Source organism: Cicer arietinum, chromosome 5 (genome assembly GCF_000331145.2).
Source record: "Cicer arietinum cultivar CDC Frontier isolate Library 1 chromosome 5, Cicar.CDCFrontier_v2.0, whole genome shotgun sequence".
Taxonomy (NCBI): Eukaryota; Viridiplantae; Streptophyta; class Magnoliopsida; order Fabales; family Fabaceae; genus Cicer; species Cicer arietinum.
Window position 1 is genome coordinate 53,567,414 of NC_021164.2, and position 19,065 is coordinate 53,586,478.

The window sequence follows — 19,065 nt, forward strand, 5'->3', positions numbered from 1 at the left end:
TTCCCTTAATGATCTAGGATTTTTAATTTTAGGCTAATTACATATTTAATTTTTTTGATATCATTATTGTGCAATTTTGGTCCTTGATAACTTTTGCTTGAATCTAGCCCCCTCTGTATATTTTATTTGAAATCCTTTTGATGTTCTTTTATCTAAAATGGTCAAAACTTCAATTTTCTACTCAACGTTTAGAAGTTTATGATGGATTTGTGATGTTTTCTCAAGCTACAAATCTGTTACTTTTTTTACAGTCAGCCACAAATCTCTTGAAATTTCATAAAGTTTATAAGATTCCATATGATATAGGATATGGTAAAGAGGCTGGGAAAATTTGGGATATTTTTATTTTAGGTGAATTTTAATGTTGAGGCTTAGTTTTGAGCAGAAAACTAACAAAGTTGCTCATAATTTTTCAGCTAAACAATTTGATGTGGATCTCAACCCGAAGAAGGCATCTATTAAGGTCATGATTCAGGAAGAGCTGACAAAACTAGCCGATGAAGCAGATGATGAAGACGAGGAAGAAGAGGAGACTGAGGCCCGGTCCACTGGCCAGGAGGCTGAAGTCTAACTGTGGATTAGACATTTCTGATTGGTGATAGGTTTAGCAATGCATACTTTACCCTCAGTTACGTTTCTCATGTACACTTTAAATTTGTGTAAAAGTGGATGTATCTTATTCATAGCATCCTTCCATTCTGAAGATAACAAACTAGTGTTTTGTTATAATTTAGTGCAGTTGTCTGCCAGCATGTAGTTTATTGTGTACACATCACAACATAATTTTTAGGCTTTTTCTTAGATTCAACAATCTGTTTATTTAATAAATATTTAACCTTGAAGTTGACACCTTTCTATGCATATTGTAACTTTGTATTGTTGTGTGTTGAAGTCTCTATCTTTCTATTCAATATTTTGATCCATTTGTATCATTTGGCGTGTAGATCCAACAATTTTAGTTTCATCCCTGGTTTTTTAGGTTGGGTTTTATTCTTTTAAGGTGTCTTTGGATTTTGGAATGGAGGATTTTGGAGGGCGAAGTTCATGTTGCGTATATTTGAAAAAATTACAGGCTTAAATGCATTAACTAATTATTGGGTTTTTTTTTTGTTTTTTATTATTTTTGATGATCTGGTATTCTCATTAATATATTTGTTATTAACTTTATTCATATATTAAATTACTAAACAACATTTTTTTTACATATATTAAAATGTTTAAAATTATTATTTTTAAATATTTAAAATTTAATTATCTTATTTAACCTTTTTAAATCATTTGAATTTTAGAATATTTATATAAAATTATAATAATTTTATTTTAATATTATATAATATTTACTTTTTATAAAATAAAATATTTAAAATTAATAATCTAAAATATTTAAATAAAACATTTAAACTTCTATATATTTGATTTTTTATATATAAATAAAATATAATAAAATGAATTACAACAATAGTGAAATGAAAATTATATCAATTTACAAATGTCAGCTAAGAGAGTCTCATAAAAAACTGTGCAGAAAAAAAAGTTCCACAATTTTTTAATAGGATTAAAAAACTGATTTTAAAAATGAGATTCACTTTTGAAAAAATAAAGAGACAAAATATATTTAAGGAAAAATTAAAATAATAATATAATAGATAATTATATAATATTTAAATAACATTTAATTCATTTTCAAAAACATTTTACGGTTTCTTTAATTTTCCTTAAAAAAAAGTTTCTTTAATTTAACAAAGAAAGCTCTTCTCAAAAAAAAAAAAAAAAAGCTAGGCCCTCGGTCCAAAACTTTCTTCAAAATTTGAAAAATGGAGGTAATCATTACTATAATTTTTTATTATACAAGTATTATAAATATACACATTTTCAAAATTGGTTATATTAATTAGACAGGCCAGAAATACGGTAACAGAGATGCTAATTTCCTTTTAAGAAATGAAGAATATCTTACTTGTCTGGGATCATTCAAGAGATTTTTCTTCTTCTTTGGAGATGAAGATGAGGAGAAAATTCTCCCGCGAAAGCATGCCTTGTGGGATATCATTCTCAAATAAAATAATGATAAATCCTCATATACATATACATGTATGTATTATAAATATATTTTAGTAATTTTAAGGATGTTTTCTTTTGGTAAAATAATGTTTATGACTTTTATTAAGTTAAAAAAAAACTAAGTAATCCAAAAGAGAATAATACAACCCTTAAATTAACACATTTAAATTTATGATTTCTTAGATATTTATATTTTATTTCAATATTATTGAATTTTAGTTATTTGCTAATTGCTACTTAATCTGTTTCTACATATAAGACTCTTATAAAAAAGATTTGTTCCTTTATATACGATCCTCTTAAAAAGTACAAAAAAACATTAACTATTTTTTCATAAAAATGCTCTTAATTAAATACAAATATTAAGGTCAACTATTTAACTCTCTTAATAATTAAAAGATAGTTTTAAATTTCTTTTATATTATTAATAAATTTAATGTAAAAATTAATTTTCTTAATTCTTGTACATTGATGAAAAAGATCTTATATATAAGAATGAATGTAGTACTTTTTATAAACTATGACATTTATATGGAGATCCAGAAGGATGGGGATTGAGAAGATTCTTTTAATGTTGGCAATTGGGATAAAATCAAAGGAAGAGTTTAGGAGTACTCCTAATAAGGTTATCAAAATCACATATGTTGTAGCTAAAATATCACTAAAATGGAGGTTGAATAGAGATTTTGTTGTTTAAAAAGATTTTTTTTACGTGTTTTGAAAAGCTATCATCTCTAAGAGGATGCAAACCCGAGGATAGTAATTTAAACCTTTGAGTTTGAGCTGAGTAAAAGAAAGAGAAAATATAGATAATGACACACACAACTTTTATAGTGGTTCGTCCAATGAAGGCTACGTCCAGTCCTCACGCACTTGTGAGATTTTACTAATGATCAAACTGATTAACCTCTCACAGAGGTTGACTACACTTTGTGTATTATATAGCCTCACCAAGCTTATAATCTTGTTTCTTACAAGTTTCAACTATTTCCAAGTGTAACTCACGTGGAAATTACAAAGTGATATGAGTATGATTGTTTCTCTTTACTTAAACACTTTCTAAAAAGATATTTCAAATATCTAGTATAGGATTATAGAAAGTATAAAAGAGAGAATGAAAATTGCCCATGATAGCTTTAAGATACTTGATCTTTTTATGCAATGTTGTTGTGTGTTGATGATGAAGAGCATACTGCCTTTTATAGAGACTTTGAGATGACATTTCCAAGTGGCAAATGCTTTATGGTCGTTGGGGACTTCAATCAAAAAGTCCAAGGTCTTTCCTCATATTTACGAAATTTCCATCCAGCTGTCCTTGGACTGGTTCAGTCTGTCCTCTTGCACGAGGTTCAAAATTCCTAGGAACTTGGACATGTGTTGCCTTTTTTTTTTCTTCCTTTCTTTAAGACATGTAAGAGCTACATATTTGTCTTGTTAGCTACCGCCTTTTTGTAGGTTGATGATGAGTCATTTTCAGCATGTGAGAGAGATATGTTGGGTCGCTTTCAATGACGCTGGGTTGCTTTCAAAGATGTTGACCATAGACCCATCCTAGTATAATTCGTCCTCGTACCTATTATATTGATTTCTGACTTCTTTATTTCAAATGTTTTATTTATTCATTCCTTAATACTGTTTTGCTTTCTTTTAATGAATAAAAAACATTTGTTTTGGTGAGGATGAGTATTCTGCAGTTTTGAAGTTTCATCCTCTTGCGAGGTCATCCTCACGAATTCCAATCCTCCAGATTTGAATCAGATTTTTCTCCTATTTGTCTTAATGATTAATAACTTGTTTTCTTATATGAATTCACTCAAAAACACATATTAATCATTGACCACAATCATAATCTTTTAAATAATTTTATTATCATTAAAACCATTTGAGAGAGATTTTGTCTCAACAACATATTAACACGTAAATTTCTATGAATTTACAAATTCGAGGTATAAAAAATATATTAATTCACGGATAGATTTAAAATTTGATAAATTCATTTTAAAGATCGAATTAACACGAGTGAATTTGCAAATTTACAGACAGATACGCCGATTTTACTCTAATTTTAAAAGAGTTCAAATTTTTTAAGCTCAATTCAAAAACCCTATTTTTTCCACTCTTCTCCAACACGACTAACATTTACTCTTCTCATACTCAAACAAATAATTATCTTCTTCTTACTTTGAACTCGCGTGTGACTTCATCTTCACCAACACCTTACATAACATGCAAGTTGTGAATGGTTAACGAGTCTAGAACGGTAATATAATATTATAAAATTATATATATCTTTTATATATTAATTTGAATATTATTTTAATATGAAATAAATTCGATCAATTTACGTATCAAATTCACATGACAAAACACAAATTTCCATAAAAACTCGAATTTAACGGGGTTGACATTCCCATTTATTTGTGCTTTTGCCTAATTAGTTCTTGACGCATTTAAAAAAGAGTTTGTTTTATGAACTGTTAGTAGTGAAGTACACACTCAAGGAATCCTATAGGTCTAACTTAAATTGTAGGAGGGCATTATTCATATGTAAGTGGAGCAAGTCAAAAAATACTTTTTGGTACAAACCTTCTCCACCAAGACTAGTGGAGCACCAATAAAACCAATAATAAACACCTACAAGAACCCTATTTAGTTTGGGTGGAGTTAACACTTTAAACCCATTTTAAACATTGAATATGACACCTAAAGAAACACTTTAGATTAGATCATGGTTTAAGTAGCCTACTTATTTCACTAGGTTGGACGGTTAAAATGATAATACAAGCTAGCCTAGTTGATCAATTAAATATGAGAGATGCTATAAACTACCTTTTATACTTAGCTATGCAAATTTTAGAAAGTCATTTAGTATTAAAATTCTATTAGGAGAATTAAATATTAGTGTGCATAGCAAATGAGAGATGAGGTGGGTTCTTACAAGACACTCAAACATTTAAATCAATGTGTACTCTAATAGAGTAATAAGTGAGAAACAATGTGTCGTGCATGCTTGAGAGTGTGTGTAATTCCTCTTTTAACAATCTAACTATTTGTTTTTAAAAAAATCTTAACTACTTAATTAGAAGATTACAAATATAAATTTATTATCCCTAAAAGTAAAGAGATTATAATTAAGTGCTACACCTATATAAATCAAAAAGGTTTTCGAAAGAGTAGTTCGGTCCAAAGGTTAGCTTGCCCAGGAAATTGCATTAGACTTCAATAAAAGTTATGTTTTTACTTAATAAAAGATCTAATATTCTACTATTTTCAAATTTGAAATTAATAAAATCTTATCTAATTTAGTAATATCTCAATAAATAATAAATTGATTGAATTTATTATCAATTGAAAAAAATATTACACAAAATTGATTACATTAACTTAATATAATAATAGTCTAAATGATTTTATATTTTAAAACGTCTAAAAAACAATTTTGTTAAAAAAATTAATAACTTTACAGAAAAACTATTATAAATTTTAGCACGTCACAATTTAAAATTTTCCTCTAGTGGTGAATCTTTATTGGGACAAGAGGTGGTCTAACTCACCTTAAAATCACCAATAACCTTTTTTTAAATTATATATAAGAAAAATTCTAAAAAAATCTAATTAAAAAATATACTACATATTTTAACTTAAATTTCACTGTATATATTGTGAATTTCGTCTAAAAATATAAAATTAAATTAATGATATGGTAGATTTAAATTTTTTATCAAAATTAATTAAATTAATTTTTTATGTTTGAGTTCAAATTAAACTAAAATAAATAATTTTTTATAATTGAAATATAATTTTATGTCATTTAAATTTGGATCAAGAGTCGGAGTGGGAGGGAGAGGCAGGGAGAAATGAGAATTACAATTTCGTATTGGGTTTGGAAATTTGGTTGGGTTGAGTTAATTTTTTATAACCATTGGATTATTTTTCTTTTCTCAATTATTTGTCCAGTTTTGGTTCGGATTTCAGTAAATTTGTTAGTTTTATTTCGGTTAATGCAAGTTACAGCTACCAGTGGCCCATATAGACTGAATATAGGTGGGTTAAAAAACTAAAATATATTAGGATTTAAATAATTACATTAAAATCTTATGTTTTATCAAGTTTGAGAGTTGATCCTATATACGTCGTCAGTCCATTTTGAGAGTTAATGTTAAATAGTAAAAATTGAAAGAAAGTTTCAAAAGTTAAAAAGAGAGGTCAAAAAAATACAATTAAACTTAAATTTAAAAATAATAACTTCATAAAAACAAAGTCACTACTTCACCTTGGCAAAGTTACCTTATGCAATAAAGTAATAACATTGTAATCCAATCCCATCTTATACTCAAAAGTGAATTTTATAATAAGGGACACAAAATAATAGATTAATACAAACCTTCTAAGTTCTACTAAGGCATGTGTGAGTTGCTTTCAAAGCGAAAATATTTATAATGACTTTTTTCCTCGTAGTTGAACTAAGCTATCACACTCGTGCTAGGTATTTACGAAAAAGATGCTTTAGGAAAAACAGAGAGTGATCAAGGAGAAACAAAAAAAAAAACATCGATATCACATCATCAACATGACAAATATAAAACAACGGTCCATTGGTCGGTGACCCACTTAGCAATTAATTCTAAAAATGTTTATTAATGGTGGTACCTATGGCACCATTCAACTTGCCAACATGCAAAGTCACTATACATGTGACCACACTGAGTGTAACTAATGGCACAACATGTTTGAAAGTCCCATTTAATAATTAATCAACTACTTCATCTCTTCTCTATGTTATAACTTGTTTAACCTTTTGATATTTTTCTTTTTCTCAAAATAACTGTTATATTTAACCATTTTACAAAAATTAAAAAATAATAATAGATAAAAGAAAGAATACGATAGCTATTATTCTTGTTTATCGCTGATGATGAATGAAAAAATAGAATAATAATTTTAATAAATTATTTTTGTTAATATAAATAATAATTGAAATAAAAAAACAATTAAAATTATATTAGAAATTGAAAGGAAAAGCTTTTTGGAACAATCTATTTTTGCATATATGCTGTTATTGTAAGACAGATAAAATATAAAATAAGTTAAGAAATCAATTAGAAAATATGCAAGTAACATTAATTATTTGGTATAATTAAAAAAGTTACTTTAAAAATTAAAAAGAACAATTATCTCAAGATATTTTTTTAACGATATAATGCTTCATCTGAACTTTATTTATAAGTAACAGAAAGTGTCTACATTTCTTAGATTTAAATATAAACAAATGTCAAATTAATTGATGAACATTTTGTGTTAGCTTTCTAAAAGTTTCATTTGTTAATACCTTAACAACGTGAGTATATGACCATAAAAATTAAGAGTATGTTGATAAATGTATTTAGTTTTTTTATTTAAAATTAATTAATATATTTAACTATCATCATTAATAAATGCTCTTTTTAGAATAAAATAGAAACAATAACTATATTTTAAAAATTAATGTATATAATATTTAGACTAAATATATTATCTTGTCAAACATTATTTTTATTTATACTTTATTACAAGTGGATCATAAAAGCGAATATTTTTATATATAAATAAGCCTTGAGGAGTAACAATTTACATGAGATCACATATATACAGTACTCTTTTTGTTCCAAAATACGAGGAAGTAACCATTTTTGTGTGAAATGAGATTTTATATTTAGGAATTCATTGAAGACGATATTTTGACCGTAATAGAATAATATTTTCAATTTTTGTAATATGTAATATTTTCTTGTTTGGGATTTTTGTATTTTTTTAGTTTAATATATTTTGTTGAAGTGCTGCAGATAGTGTATTTAGGGATCCAGAAAGTAAGGGTTCTTTGATTTACATTTTAAAAATTTTATTTTAATTTAAAAATTAAAAAATTTATTTGAATTACTTATTTCTAAAAACTATTTTGTAAAATTATTTTGAATATTATACTTTTTAAAATTAAAAAAACAAAATAGATAAATTATATTTTACTTTTTATTTTTCAATTTTTTTAACTCTTTAATCAAAAACTGTTTTAAAAATTAAAATTATCAAATAATTTTTTTTTAATTTTTTGTTTTAAAAATAATTTTCTAAAATTTGTTTATAAAATAATTTTTAAAAATTAAAAAATAAAACACAATCAAACAAACTCTACTTATTTTGAGTTTTAAAAAACTAATGCAACAAAATGACAAATGCGGAAATAACAGCGTGGGTTGAAAAAATTGGATATGGCAAAGAAACAGTAGAGTCGGAGTCAGACACCGGACAGATACGAAATCAACGGTCTAGATGAAGAAGGCACTAACCGAATCGAAGGGCTACATATACATCCGTACAAAGTCTCACTTATCGACTAGCAACGGTTCAAAACACTCCACGTGTCCACAAGATAAGCGTTATTAACCTCTCTGATCCAACGGATCCTGCTCATTACCTCCCCAAAACACAAACCAAAATAAAGTCTCCGTTCCGTTTCACTCATTCCCACTTCGCCGGAGCCACCGTCATCCACCGCTGGAAAACACTCTCCGAGTGCCACAGAAAGTCACACGTTCATTGAATTTTTAAGTTTCGACTTGTTTGTTTCCACTTTCAGAAACAGAGCTTCGATTTCACGCAGAAACTGACTTCAAAATTCCGATAAAATTGCACAGTTACTTCAATTTCATATTTCGAGGAGTTTCTTCCGCAGGTAGTATCTCGAATTTTCGCGGAATCGAGTCAACGCGATCCGAGTTGAGTTCGTGACTCGGCAGCGGCGAACTCCGATTCGAATTGCACGGTTCATTGTTTTCACAGAGCTTCAATTTTCAGGCAAGTTGAACCGAACCGAACCGTTGGAAAGTCGAGGATGGCGGACTCCGATAACGACTCCGGCGGACCACACAACGGTGGCGGATCGAACGCTCACGGCGAGATGTCACCGAGAGAACAGGACAGGTTCCTCCCGATAGCGAACGTGAGCAGGATCATGAAGAAGGCACTTCCAGCGAACGCGAAGATCTCAAAGGACGCAAAGGAGACGGTTCAGGAGTGTGTGTCGGAGTTCATAAGTTTCATCACCGGCGAAGCTTCCGACAAGTGCCAGCGAGAGAAGCGTAAGACAATCAACGGCGACGATCTGCTTTGGGCGATGACGACACTTGGATTTGAGGAATATGTCGAGCCACTAAAGGTTTACCTTCAGCGATTTAGGGAGATGGAAGGGGAGAAGTGTGTGGCGGCGCGTGATAAAGACGCGCCTCAATCTTCTAATAATGTGAGTAACAGTTCCTTTGAGAGTGGTAGTTATGGTGGTGGAATAATGATGCATCAAGGACACGTGTATGGCTCTGGTGGGTTTCATCAAGTGGGAGGTACTACTGTCATGGGTAAGGGTGGGCCTGGTTATTCTGGACCTGGATCTAATGCCGGTAGGCCCAGATAGTCAGATTGATTTTGAAAAAACATGAGTTTCTTTTTTCACTCCACATTTCTAAACAAATCATGTATGTTTTTAGAAGTATACCTCCATTTTTTTGTCTGAAAATATCTTTTGGACAACATAAAAGTTGTGTTTGTTTCAGATATATATTTCTGAAGTGACTTAGAAATGTGGATAAAAAAGTTCTCAAAAACTTTTTCTACTTCAACTCAATTTAGATGTACACATTCGAAAAAGTAGCGAGCATGGTTAAAGGTAGACCGCTCTAGATTAATGTGTATGTTGTGACCGTTTAATTATTCATGAATGATGAATTGTTATTAGTCAATTAAGAATGAGAGAGGGTTGGTTTGGGGATTTGCATTTTTATATCACTGGTCATTGATTAGCATGTTGTAAAGTAAGGCACACTCCTAAAGGCTAAAGCCAAGCAATCTGTAACTGTTTCTTTGACTGCTGTATTAATGTTGTACAATAGAAATTGTGCTTATTGCTATTGTCATTTGTTTCACTTTTACTGTGGTCTAATTTTTCTTTTTTTTTTCTTTGTTATAGACTTTAGTCTTCAGTTGAATTTTTGGGGGTTCTATAAATGGACGCGATGCTAAGATTCATGTCATTGTTTATCAAGTGAGTTGAGAGACACCGAAAGAGTACAAACTAGGAGATCCAAGTTTATATCCAGAAAATTAACACAATTCAATAATTTACTAATATATAGTAACATTTGTTTATAAAAAAAATTATTTGTTATGCCAAAAGAAAGAAAAGATAGACTAGCATTGCATCACAAAAAAAATAAAGATAATAAAAAGGTTAGCAATGTTTGTTTCCATATGTTGATCTCATTTTAATTTTCAGCCAAAACATGTTCAGACATTGAATTATAAATAACTGTGGAAAGGCCTTACCAATAATAGAGTGGGAAGATGATATAAACACAACATGTGCATCCGAAACAATGCCTCTTACATAAATAAATGGTACTACTTGAACAAAAAATCTCCCAGCCAGTAGACCTTTTGTTGTGTCAATTTGGTTCAACAATGATTGAGCATACCATTTCCATCATGACTATCAAATTGAGATTAATATCATGAAAATAATTATTTTTTGAATAGTGAGTCAAATCTTATTATAAATTATAACTTATATATTACTAATAAAAGTGTTACTTAAATAAAAATAAACGACAGCAAAGTTAAAAATTGATGTATATCATATATATAAAATGATGAAAGAAATGTGACAGACTATTCCAAGGACAAAAAAAAACGTAACTAGTCATCCTCGATTACCTCTAACCACAATAGTTTCCATAGTCACAAGTGATATTAAATAGACAGTCTCTAACTTGACTCTTATTGCTGAAGCCTAAAGAGTAAAGATATTAATAGATGACACAATTAGCTTCTATTCAGATTAAATGAGTTCCCTATTCCACACAAAAACACAATATAAGCTTCCTTTTAATAGTATGAATTAAAGCAGACCAGAAATCATCATACACAAGAGGCATACAAAACAAAATCTGAAAGCAATAAACCGATATTAGAGCCTGATCAGTCCATGCTTTGAACTAAGAGAAAAGTTGAAAAGAAAAAGCAAACCAAAAATAACAGAGTGTTATTGTTTCTAAACTTTTCTAGAGTAAAGAATAAGAGCAGTAACTAATCTCATTTCAATGGTTTCCAAACTGAATTTAATACTAACTTTTGGAAGCTAAAATGGTATGTATAAAAAATAAAAATAAAAAACTTTATTTCTTTGAAGAGTGGAAAAGTTAGGCAAGTGATATCAGTCTCATCCTCTACTGCTCAATTCCATTTGGCGAGTTATATACTAAATCAGAGCAAAAGAGAAAACTGGAGATGGATTCAACCTTTATCAGAAAAATAAATATCAATATCAATATATACATGAAAACATAATGTACAATTCTCCAGCTTTGAATGACTATTATTACAGTAATTGAATGGTTAGCTCTCTCTACATCAAAAATAAAATTTGCATGCTCGACCACTATACTAACAAAACGTTGGGAAGAAAACAGAGAAAAAAAATGGGAAAAATGATACAACAGTGAGCCAATAAAAAAAGGCACATCATCAACATCCTCTGCTAAATCCTAGTACATCATTCAAACAAAAAGTTCTAAACAGTCTACAACATGACAGACTTCAGCAAGTTAAACTCATTACATCAACATTGTTGGTTTAATTGTGTACTAATAACAAACATAAATTCGAATCAAAAGCTAATAAATCCATTGCTAAAGTTTCACTCCTCAGAGTAAGAAAAAGATTGTCATGTCTTGAATCTCCAATATTGAAGGTACTTTTATCCACAAAGCAACCAGAGTTTGAATGAACAGCCTTTCTAAAACAATTGTCCCTACAAAACACTGAATGCCCATAACAAAAGTAGTAGCAATTCAGAAAACGAGTAACAAAAAGAAGAAGAAACGATTCATACCAAGGAAAAAGTAATATTACAGAAATGCAGTTTAAAAGCAAATATAGAAAAAGAATTAATTTTGATGAGAAAGAGAAGCAATGAGAAAGAATGCATTAACCTCACAATAACTGATTTTATTTGGACAATTTCATACCAAGAGTTCAGATTTTAAGACCATAGAATTGCATATAACTACAAAATTTATTGGGAATATTAATGTTAGAAATTAGAATGTCTACAAAATATTTAGCTTAGACAGAGAAAATAATGCAAAATAGAATAGACACAAGTTATGTGTTCTCTTATTTGATAAGGGTTAACCGGTTAACAATCTAGTATTTGGCCTACTTGCTAGTGCTTTCTCTTTTGCATCACATCTTAATACACCATATAAATCTTAGAGAATATAACTGAAAGTCACCCTTTTTTTCCTCAAGGAAACTACTTCCAAAAACTACATCTCAAACAAATAGCCAAAAATAAAGTATTTAAAAGTATATTCCATGGTGGAAGTAATGCATAATATTCTTAGTAATTTGAACTTTTAGAGGGAAAAACAAGGTTTCTCAACTCAAAAGGCCAAAGAATCACAAATTATTTAAAGCTCGAGTATTTATATATTATGTTTACCACAAAACATAATTATTTAATTCACTAAACAAAAAGGCTGCTGATATACGGGACCAAAGATGAATGCATACACGTGAATATAGGACTTTGATATGATCACATATTTAAAGAAATCACAGAACGACCAACTGAAAAGACCACAAAGCAGAGGGAAAAACAATGTGAAATCAGAGACAGAGAAAACCATAAAACAAACGCATCCAAAGTAAAAAAGAAACAATAAAAGAGAAAAGGAACCACAGCAATTGCCCCAAAAACATGTGCAGAACACTAAAAAGAAAAGGGAAAACTACTACAAAAATTAATATAATGAAAGTACAAATAAATCTGTTTCTCACTGAACCTTAAATTACACATCAACAGGGTGCTTACAAGCTATAGTTCACTTCTAGTATGCCTAAACTTAAAATTCTATGATCAGCTCTAACTGATCTATATATCCCTAAATTTCAAAGACTTTATCTCAAAAGAAGTCAGAACATTCTAAAACCCACATATCTATTTGCTAAAAACTCTAAAGAACAGTCAACAGTAGTCTTCTTTATTCTGTTGTCATCTATAGTTAAGGCTTAAGACAAAGTTTGAGTTTGCAATTATTCTGTGTCAATGGAGAACTTCCATAAAACAAGGCATTATTGAAAAGTCATTTAGAGTTATACTATTATTCCTCATCATATGCATATTGCAGGAAGCAGGTAGGTAGCAAAAAAGAAACAATAAAAACAAGCATACAAAGCATTCAAGTCTTAAAACTAACCTTTCTCATAGAAGAAACCACACTCCTAACAAGAAGCAACCATAACAAGTATTGAAATAAAACAGCTGCTCAACAACTTCTGCACCAGAGGAGCACAACCAGAAAATTCAAACAACAATGACAAATCCGGACTTTTCAGTTATTGTTCTTTCCTTCCTCAACACAAAATACTCAGTCTACTCAGATATCATAAGAAGCATACAAAATTATTCAGAGGTAAGCCGCCTCCTCTTTCCATAATCAGCATCTTTTCTAGAATGGTGTTCCTCCTCATGTGATGCCAATCGTGATTTGCTGTGAGTCCTTGACGACCGACCCCTCTCTCGTTCATCATCATGCTCTGCCTCGCGGTCTTTGTATCTATGATGATCAGCATACTTGTCCCTATCTTCCCTGTGCCTGTCACGATCACGGTCCCGATCCCTTTCACGGTCACGGTCCTGGTCTCGAGATCGTGCACGATCACGGTCCCGAGATCGTCCTCGTCCCACTTCTCTATCATCACGACTCCTTCTTTCTGACCATTCTTGGTCATGTCCCGCATCTTTTTCTCTAGGTACATCTCTCTCATATCCTTGATCTCTATCATCCTTGAACCTTCGTTCAGAAGAACCCGACCAATCTCTCTCTGATCCTCTATCTTTTTCCCTCATAGCATTAGGCCAACCAGCTCTATCTTGACTCTCTTCACCATATTGATGGTCAGACGCAGCTTCCTCCCCATAACTTGACTCTGCAGCCTTGCCACCACCATGTTCTTCACCGCCCCATCCGCCCATATTTGGATCAGGCCACATTCCCATATTAGGACCATCCATGCCTGACGGCGGCATCATCCCCATACCATTCATAGGCATCCCTCTTCCAAAGAAGGCAGGATTAACATGAGGTGATACTCCAGGCATACCAACACCAGGGAACGAAGGCATCATTCCAGAGAACGGAGGTGTCGGGCCACCGGGAAACCCTCCATAGCCTCCCATTCTACCCATGGGACCACCAAAAGCCGGATCAAAACCCTGATTCATCATTGCCTGATGATGCATCATAGGCGGCGCAGCACCAAGACCCTGTCCAAATCCATTTCCACCATTACCCATGATACCTCTACCACCCATCCCACCTCCCCTATTCCTCATCGGATTAACAGATCCTCTATTCCCCATTCCAGGATTATTACCTCTCCCCCAATTACCTCTTCCACCGTAACCTCTATTATTCCCATCTCCACCTTGAAAGTTACCACCTGTCCCAACATTACCACCACCAGGCCTAGTAGCACCAGCCTCAACAGGCCCTCTCCTTCCCTGATTAGCCCCTGTGTTTTGGTTCACTGGTTGACTCCTATTATTCTGAGCCTCTCCCATTTTCTTAACAGTAAAAGGCGACGCAAAAGCAACAACACACGGCCTACCATTAAACACATGTCCATTCATCCCATCCTTACAAGCTGTTGCAGCTGAAGGATCATAAAACTCAACCTGACAATACCCTTTGGATTTCCCACTAGCTTTCTCATCAAAAAACCTTATTTCCTTCACTTGCCCATACTTACAAAGCTCAGCTTCAAGTTCCGCATCTGTAGTCCACCAGTGCAAATCACCAACAAATAATACAGTACCTCCTCCTTCACCTCCACCTCCATTACCAGCACTTACACTATTCACACCCCCATTTCCTCCACCAACACCTTGACCTTGTCTCACCAATCCATCATTTCCATCATTTCCAACAACACCAAGTGAATGCTGTTGCACAATCCCCTGCAAACCAACACCCTCATGACCACCCTGCACCTCAATCTCACTCAAATTAGCAGATTTCGGCCCTAATTCAACCCTAACCCCACCTCCTCTAAAACCTTGATTCTGAAACCCAGAAACCCCACCGACACCCTCGCCGGAACCACCACCCGCACCCGGTACAGAAACCACACCGGCAACCTGACCTGTCAGCGGCGGTGGAGGTGGCAGTGGCAGCGGCGGCGGTGGTGGCAAGATTTTAGCTTCAGCGTCGTCGTTTTTAACTACTGAATCGTCATTTTTGTGTAACGATTGAAGGAAACCCTCACCGACATTAACATCGTTGTAAAGATCCTCGTAATCTTCGTCTTCTTCGGCCAAGAAACCATCGTCAGCTACGGCGGATATAGCTTCGTTAGGGTGGAATTGATCTACGGGATCCCCGCTCTCGCCGTATCCTCGTTCGTCTTCGTTCATTTCTTTTTTGTTTTCTTTCTTTCCCTCCTCTTTCTTCTTGAAATTAGGGTTTGCAGTTAGATTGAAACGCTGCGTTCAAAAGAGAGAAAAGAGTGAGTGGGATTTTTATAATCAATTAATAAAGCGTGCTCTCTCGATAATGCTAGTTTTCATTTTCTTTATTTTTTTTGTTTTTTAATTATAAAAAAGTAGAAGGAAATTCTTCTTTGTATTTATTATTAGAGGAAACATAGAACTTCAAGTTTGCCACTAAAAACTTAGAATCATTTTTTATGGGATCCGAAGATAAGACCATTACATCAAAAATTGCTTTAAATTTTTGAAAAGAAATTTTTTTTAATTAAAATATCTTAAAAATAAATTTCTTAATAAAAAATTCAGATTTTAATATTTTAAAAATTTAAAACATATAATTTTTTTAAAAATTTTAATGTTATCTCATCAATATTAAATAAATTAAAAAAAATATTACATGAAATTAATTATATTAAATTAGTGATATCATGTTAAAAATTCCATTTTGCACCCTCATAAATTTTGACATTGTTGAGACAAAATCTCTCAAATGATTTTAATGATAACAAAATTACTTAAGAGATTATGATTGTGGTTAATGACTAACATGTGCTCTTGAGTGTATTCATATAAGAAAATAGGTTATTAATCATTAAGGCAAAAAGAAGGAAAAAATGATTCAAGTCTGAGGATGGAAAACCACGTGAGGATGGAAAATGATCAAGATGAAGACAGTGAGGATGGCATGCGAATTAAAAAATCTTCAGATCTGCCCAAATGTGTGACCTCACCAGAACAAATGTTTTTATTCATTAAAAAAAATGCACAACAAAGTCAAAGAATGAATAAGTAAAAGTATTAGAAATAAAGAAGTTAGAATGCCAAAATGAAAAGGACAAGAACAACTAGATCTAAGTCTAAGAGGATGACAGAATAGGACTGAGGATGGTCTATCAAAGTTGAAAGCAACCCATCAAGCATGTGCAAAGGCTAAAATCAGATCATTTATTGGGCTTGCACGAATTAATTCATGAAGAAGTCAAGTTAAAGAAAGGCAGCAAGAAACAAGCCAAGAATAGACAATCACATGTTGCTGCCAGATCTAATCCTCGGACTGAGTATGACAGTCCTATGTAATAGGATGACTTTCTCTCTCTTGTCAACATCACCTCAAAAGTTGAAATCAACCTAGTCCTTAAAGTTTTTTAAAAGGATGCAGCTCACATGGTCAACGAAACAGCTTTGCACTCTTGATAAAAGAGAATAGACAAAGACATCTCAAGATCAAGTTACAAGGAAGTTGTGCACGCGCGAGGATGGCTTTTGCCTGGCCTAGAAAGGCTGAATGGCAGTTCTGTAAATATGATGAAAAACCTTGGATCTTTAGAAAATGAATTCCAACGGTCATCAAAGAGCTTGGACCTCTATAAAATGCAGCAAGCTCTTCATCATAAAACACACAACACAATTCCACAAAAAGATCAAGCATCTTAAAGCTATCAAGAGCAATTCACATCCTCACTTCATACTTTCTTTGATCCTACACTATATCTTTGTAAATCCTTTGAGAAAGTATTAAGTATCAATCACTCTCATACCACTTTGTAATTTCCTTGTGAGTTACACTTGGAAATATTTGAATATTGATTGTAAGCTTGGTGAAGCTAAAGAATACACAGTTTGTAATCATCCTCAGAGTGAGGTTGATCAGTTTGAACGTTAGTGAAATCTCACAAGGGTGTGAGGACTGGACGTAGCCATCTTTGGGTGAACCAGTATAAAATTGTGTGTGTCTCTCTCATATTCTTCTCTTACTCTTTCACTCAAGTTAAAACTAAAGGGTTGAAAAAATCCATCCTAGGACTTACCATCCTCAGCGAGAGGATAATTTTAAAATCTCTTGAAAATTATTTTTAAACAGCAAAATCCCTATTCAACCCCCTCCCCCCCTTCTAGTGATATTTAGCTACATCAATTGGTATCAGAGCAATGTTCTCTAAAAAATACACCTAACAGTGTAAGAGAAAAAGATCCAAAAAGAAAAAATGTCAAAAGCTAAGTATATTCCCGAAGGGGGATCATCCAGCCGACCTCTCTACTTTGATGGTACAGATTACTACCACTTGAAAGGTAAGATGAGGCTACTTCTCATATCACAAGACAACAACATGTGGTCTGTGGTGGAAAATAGAGATCACGTCATCAGAACGCTACAACAATTGGCATCAGAGCAAGGTTCTCTAAAAAATACACCTAACAGTGTAAGAGAAAAAGATCCAAAAAGAAATATGTCAAAAGCTAAGTACATCCCTGAAGGAGGATCATCCAGCCGACCTCCCTACTTTGATGGTACAGATTACTATCATTGGAAAGGTAAGATGAGGCTATTTCTCATATCACAAGACAACAACATGTGGTCTGTGGTGGAAAATGGAGATCATGTCATCAGGACCAACAACGCAGATGCAACCTCCGATGAGAAACCTCAAGCACAATGGACGGCTGATGAAAATGCAAAGGTACTCCTAAACTCTAAAGCTCATTTATTTCTAACGTGTGCTTTGTGCAGGGAAGAGTATGACAGAGTTGAAGAATGCAAAAACGCTAAAGAGCTATGGGATACTCTAAGAATTCATCATGAAGGATCAAGTCATGTAAAAGAAGCAAGGATAGATATGGGAGTAAGGGATTTCGAACTATTCGAAATGAAGGAGGATGAAACTATTGATGAAATGTTCTCAAGGTTAACCATCATATTGAATAACTTGAGATCTCTTGGAAAAGTATACTCTGTTCAAGAAAGGATAAGAAAAATTCTAAGGAGTTTACCAAAAGAATGGAGGCCAATGGTAACTGCCATTACAGAAGCAAGAGATTTGACCAACATGAAATTAGAAGATTTGGTTGGAACTCTAAGAGCTCATGAACCATTGTTGTTGGCTGATAAACCAAACAAAAAGGGAAGAATGATTGCTCTAAAAACCAGCCAAGCAGAAAGCTCATCCTCCAAGAAGAATGAAGATGTCATAACAAAGGAAAATACAGAGTATCCTCTGTCTGAGGATGAGGATGAACTCGCTCTGATTTCCAGAAAAATTCAGAGGATGATAAACAGAAGAGGACATAATAGATGACCTCCTCAAAAAGAAAAAATTGGCAAAAGTCAAATAACTTGTTATGGATGCAACAAGATGGGACACTATAAAACTGAGTGTCCTCTCAACAAAAGGAACTCTAGAAAATTTCCATACAAAAACAAATCCATTATGATTACTTGGGATGATAGTGACGAGTCATCATCGGAGCAAGAAAAGGAAGAAGAGGTCAACCTCTGTCTCATGGCAAAATCAGAAATTGAAAAGGTAAGTATTTCTGATCTATGTCCTAATTGTGAAAAATTAGAAATTGAATTTGATAGCCTCTTAAATGACTCAAACATACATATTTCAAAAAAACCAACTTGTTGAGATAAAGAAACAAAATGA

At 32.3% G+C, this 19,065-nt stretch overlaps 3 protein-coding genes across 4 annotated transcripts in view; 2 read left to right on the forward strand and 1 right to left on the reverse strand.

The window, feature by feature from the left end:
- The window catches only part of LOC101498932 (DEK domain-containing chromatin-associated protein 4-like), a 9,521-nt gene extending 8,630 nt beyond the window's left edge, over positions 1-891 (forward strand). The window contains 1 exon segment of the mRNA XM_012712033.3: positions 417-891. Coding sequence (XP_012567487.1) covers positions 417-571 — 155 coding nt within the window. The 3' untranslated portion in view covers positions 572-891.
- A 7,335-nt stretch (positions 892-8,226) lies between these two features.
- On the forward strand, positions 8,227-10,019 carry LOC101498601 (nuclear transcription factor Y subunit B-3-like). Its single transcript, XM_073369069.1, has one exon. It carries the CDS (start codon positions 8,930-8,932, stop codon positions 9,503-9,505), a length of 576 nt encoding a protein of 191 aa, XP_073225170.1. The 5' UTR covers positions 8,227-8,929; the 3' UTR covers positions 9,506-10,019.
- A 1,416-nt stretch (positions 10,020-11,435) lies between these two features.
- LOC101498051 (uncharacterized) lies at positions 11,436-15,656 on the reverse strand. Of its 2 annotated transcripts, none has more exons than XM_004516045.4 (2): positions 13,347-15,656; positions 11,436-11,896 (listed from the first exon to the last, which is right to left on the reverse strand). In XM_004516045.4, exon 1 carries the CDS (start codon positions 15,563-15,565, stop codon positions 13,553-13,555), a length of 2,013 nt encoding a protein of 670 aa, XP_004516102.1. In that variant the 5' UTR covers positions 15,566-15,656; the 3' UTR covers positions 11,436-11,896; positions 13,347-13,552. The 2 variants fall into 2 exon arrangements, with proteins under 2 accessions (XP_004516102.1, XP_004516101.1); XM_004516044.4 differs by having other exon boundaries at positions 11,436-11,906.
- Positions 15,657-19,065: the final 3,409 nt, after the last annotated feature.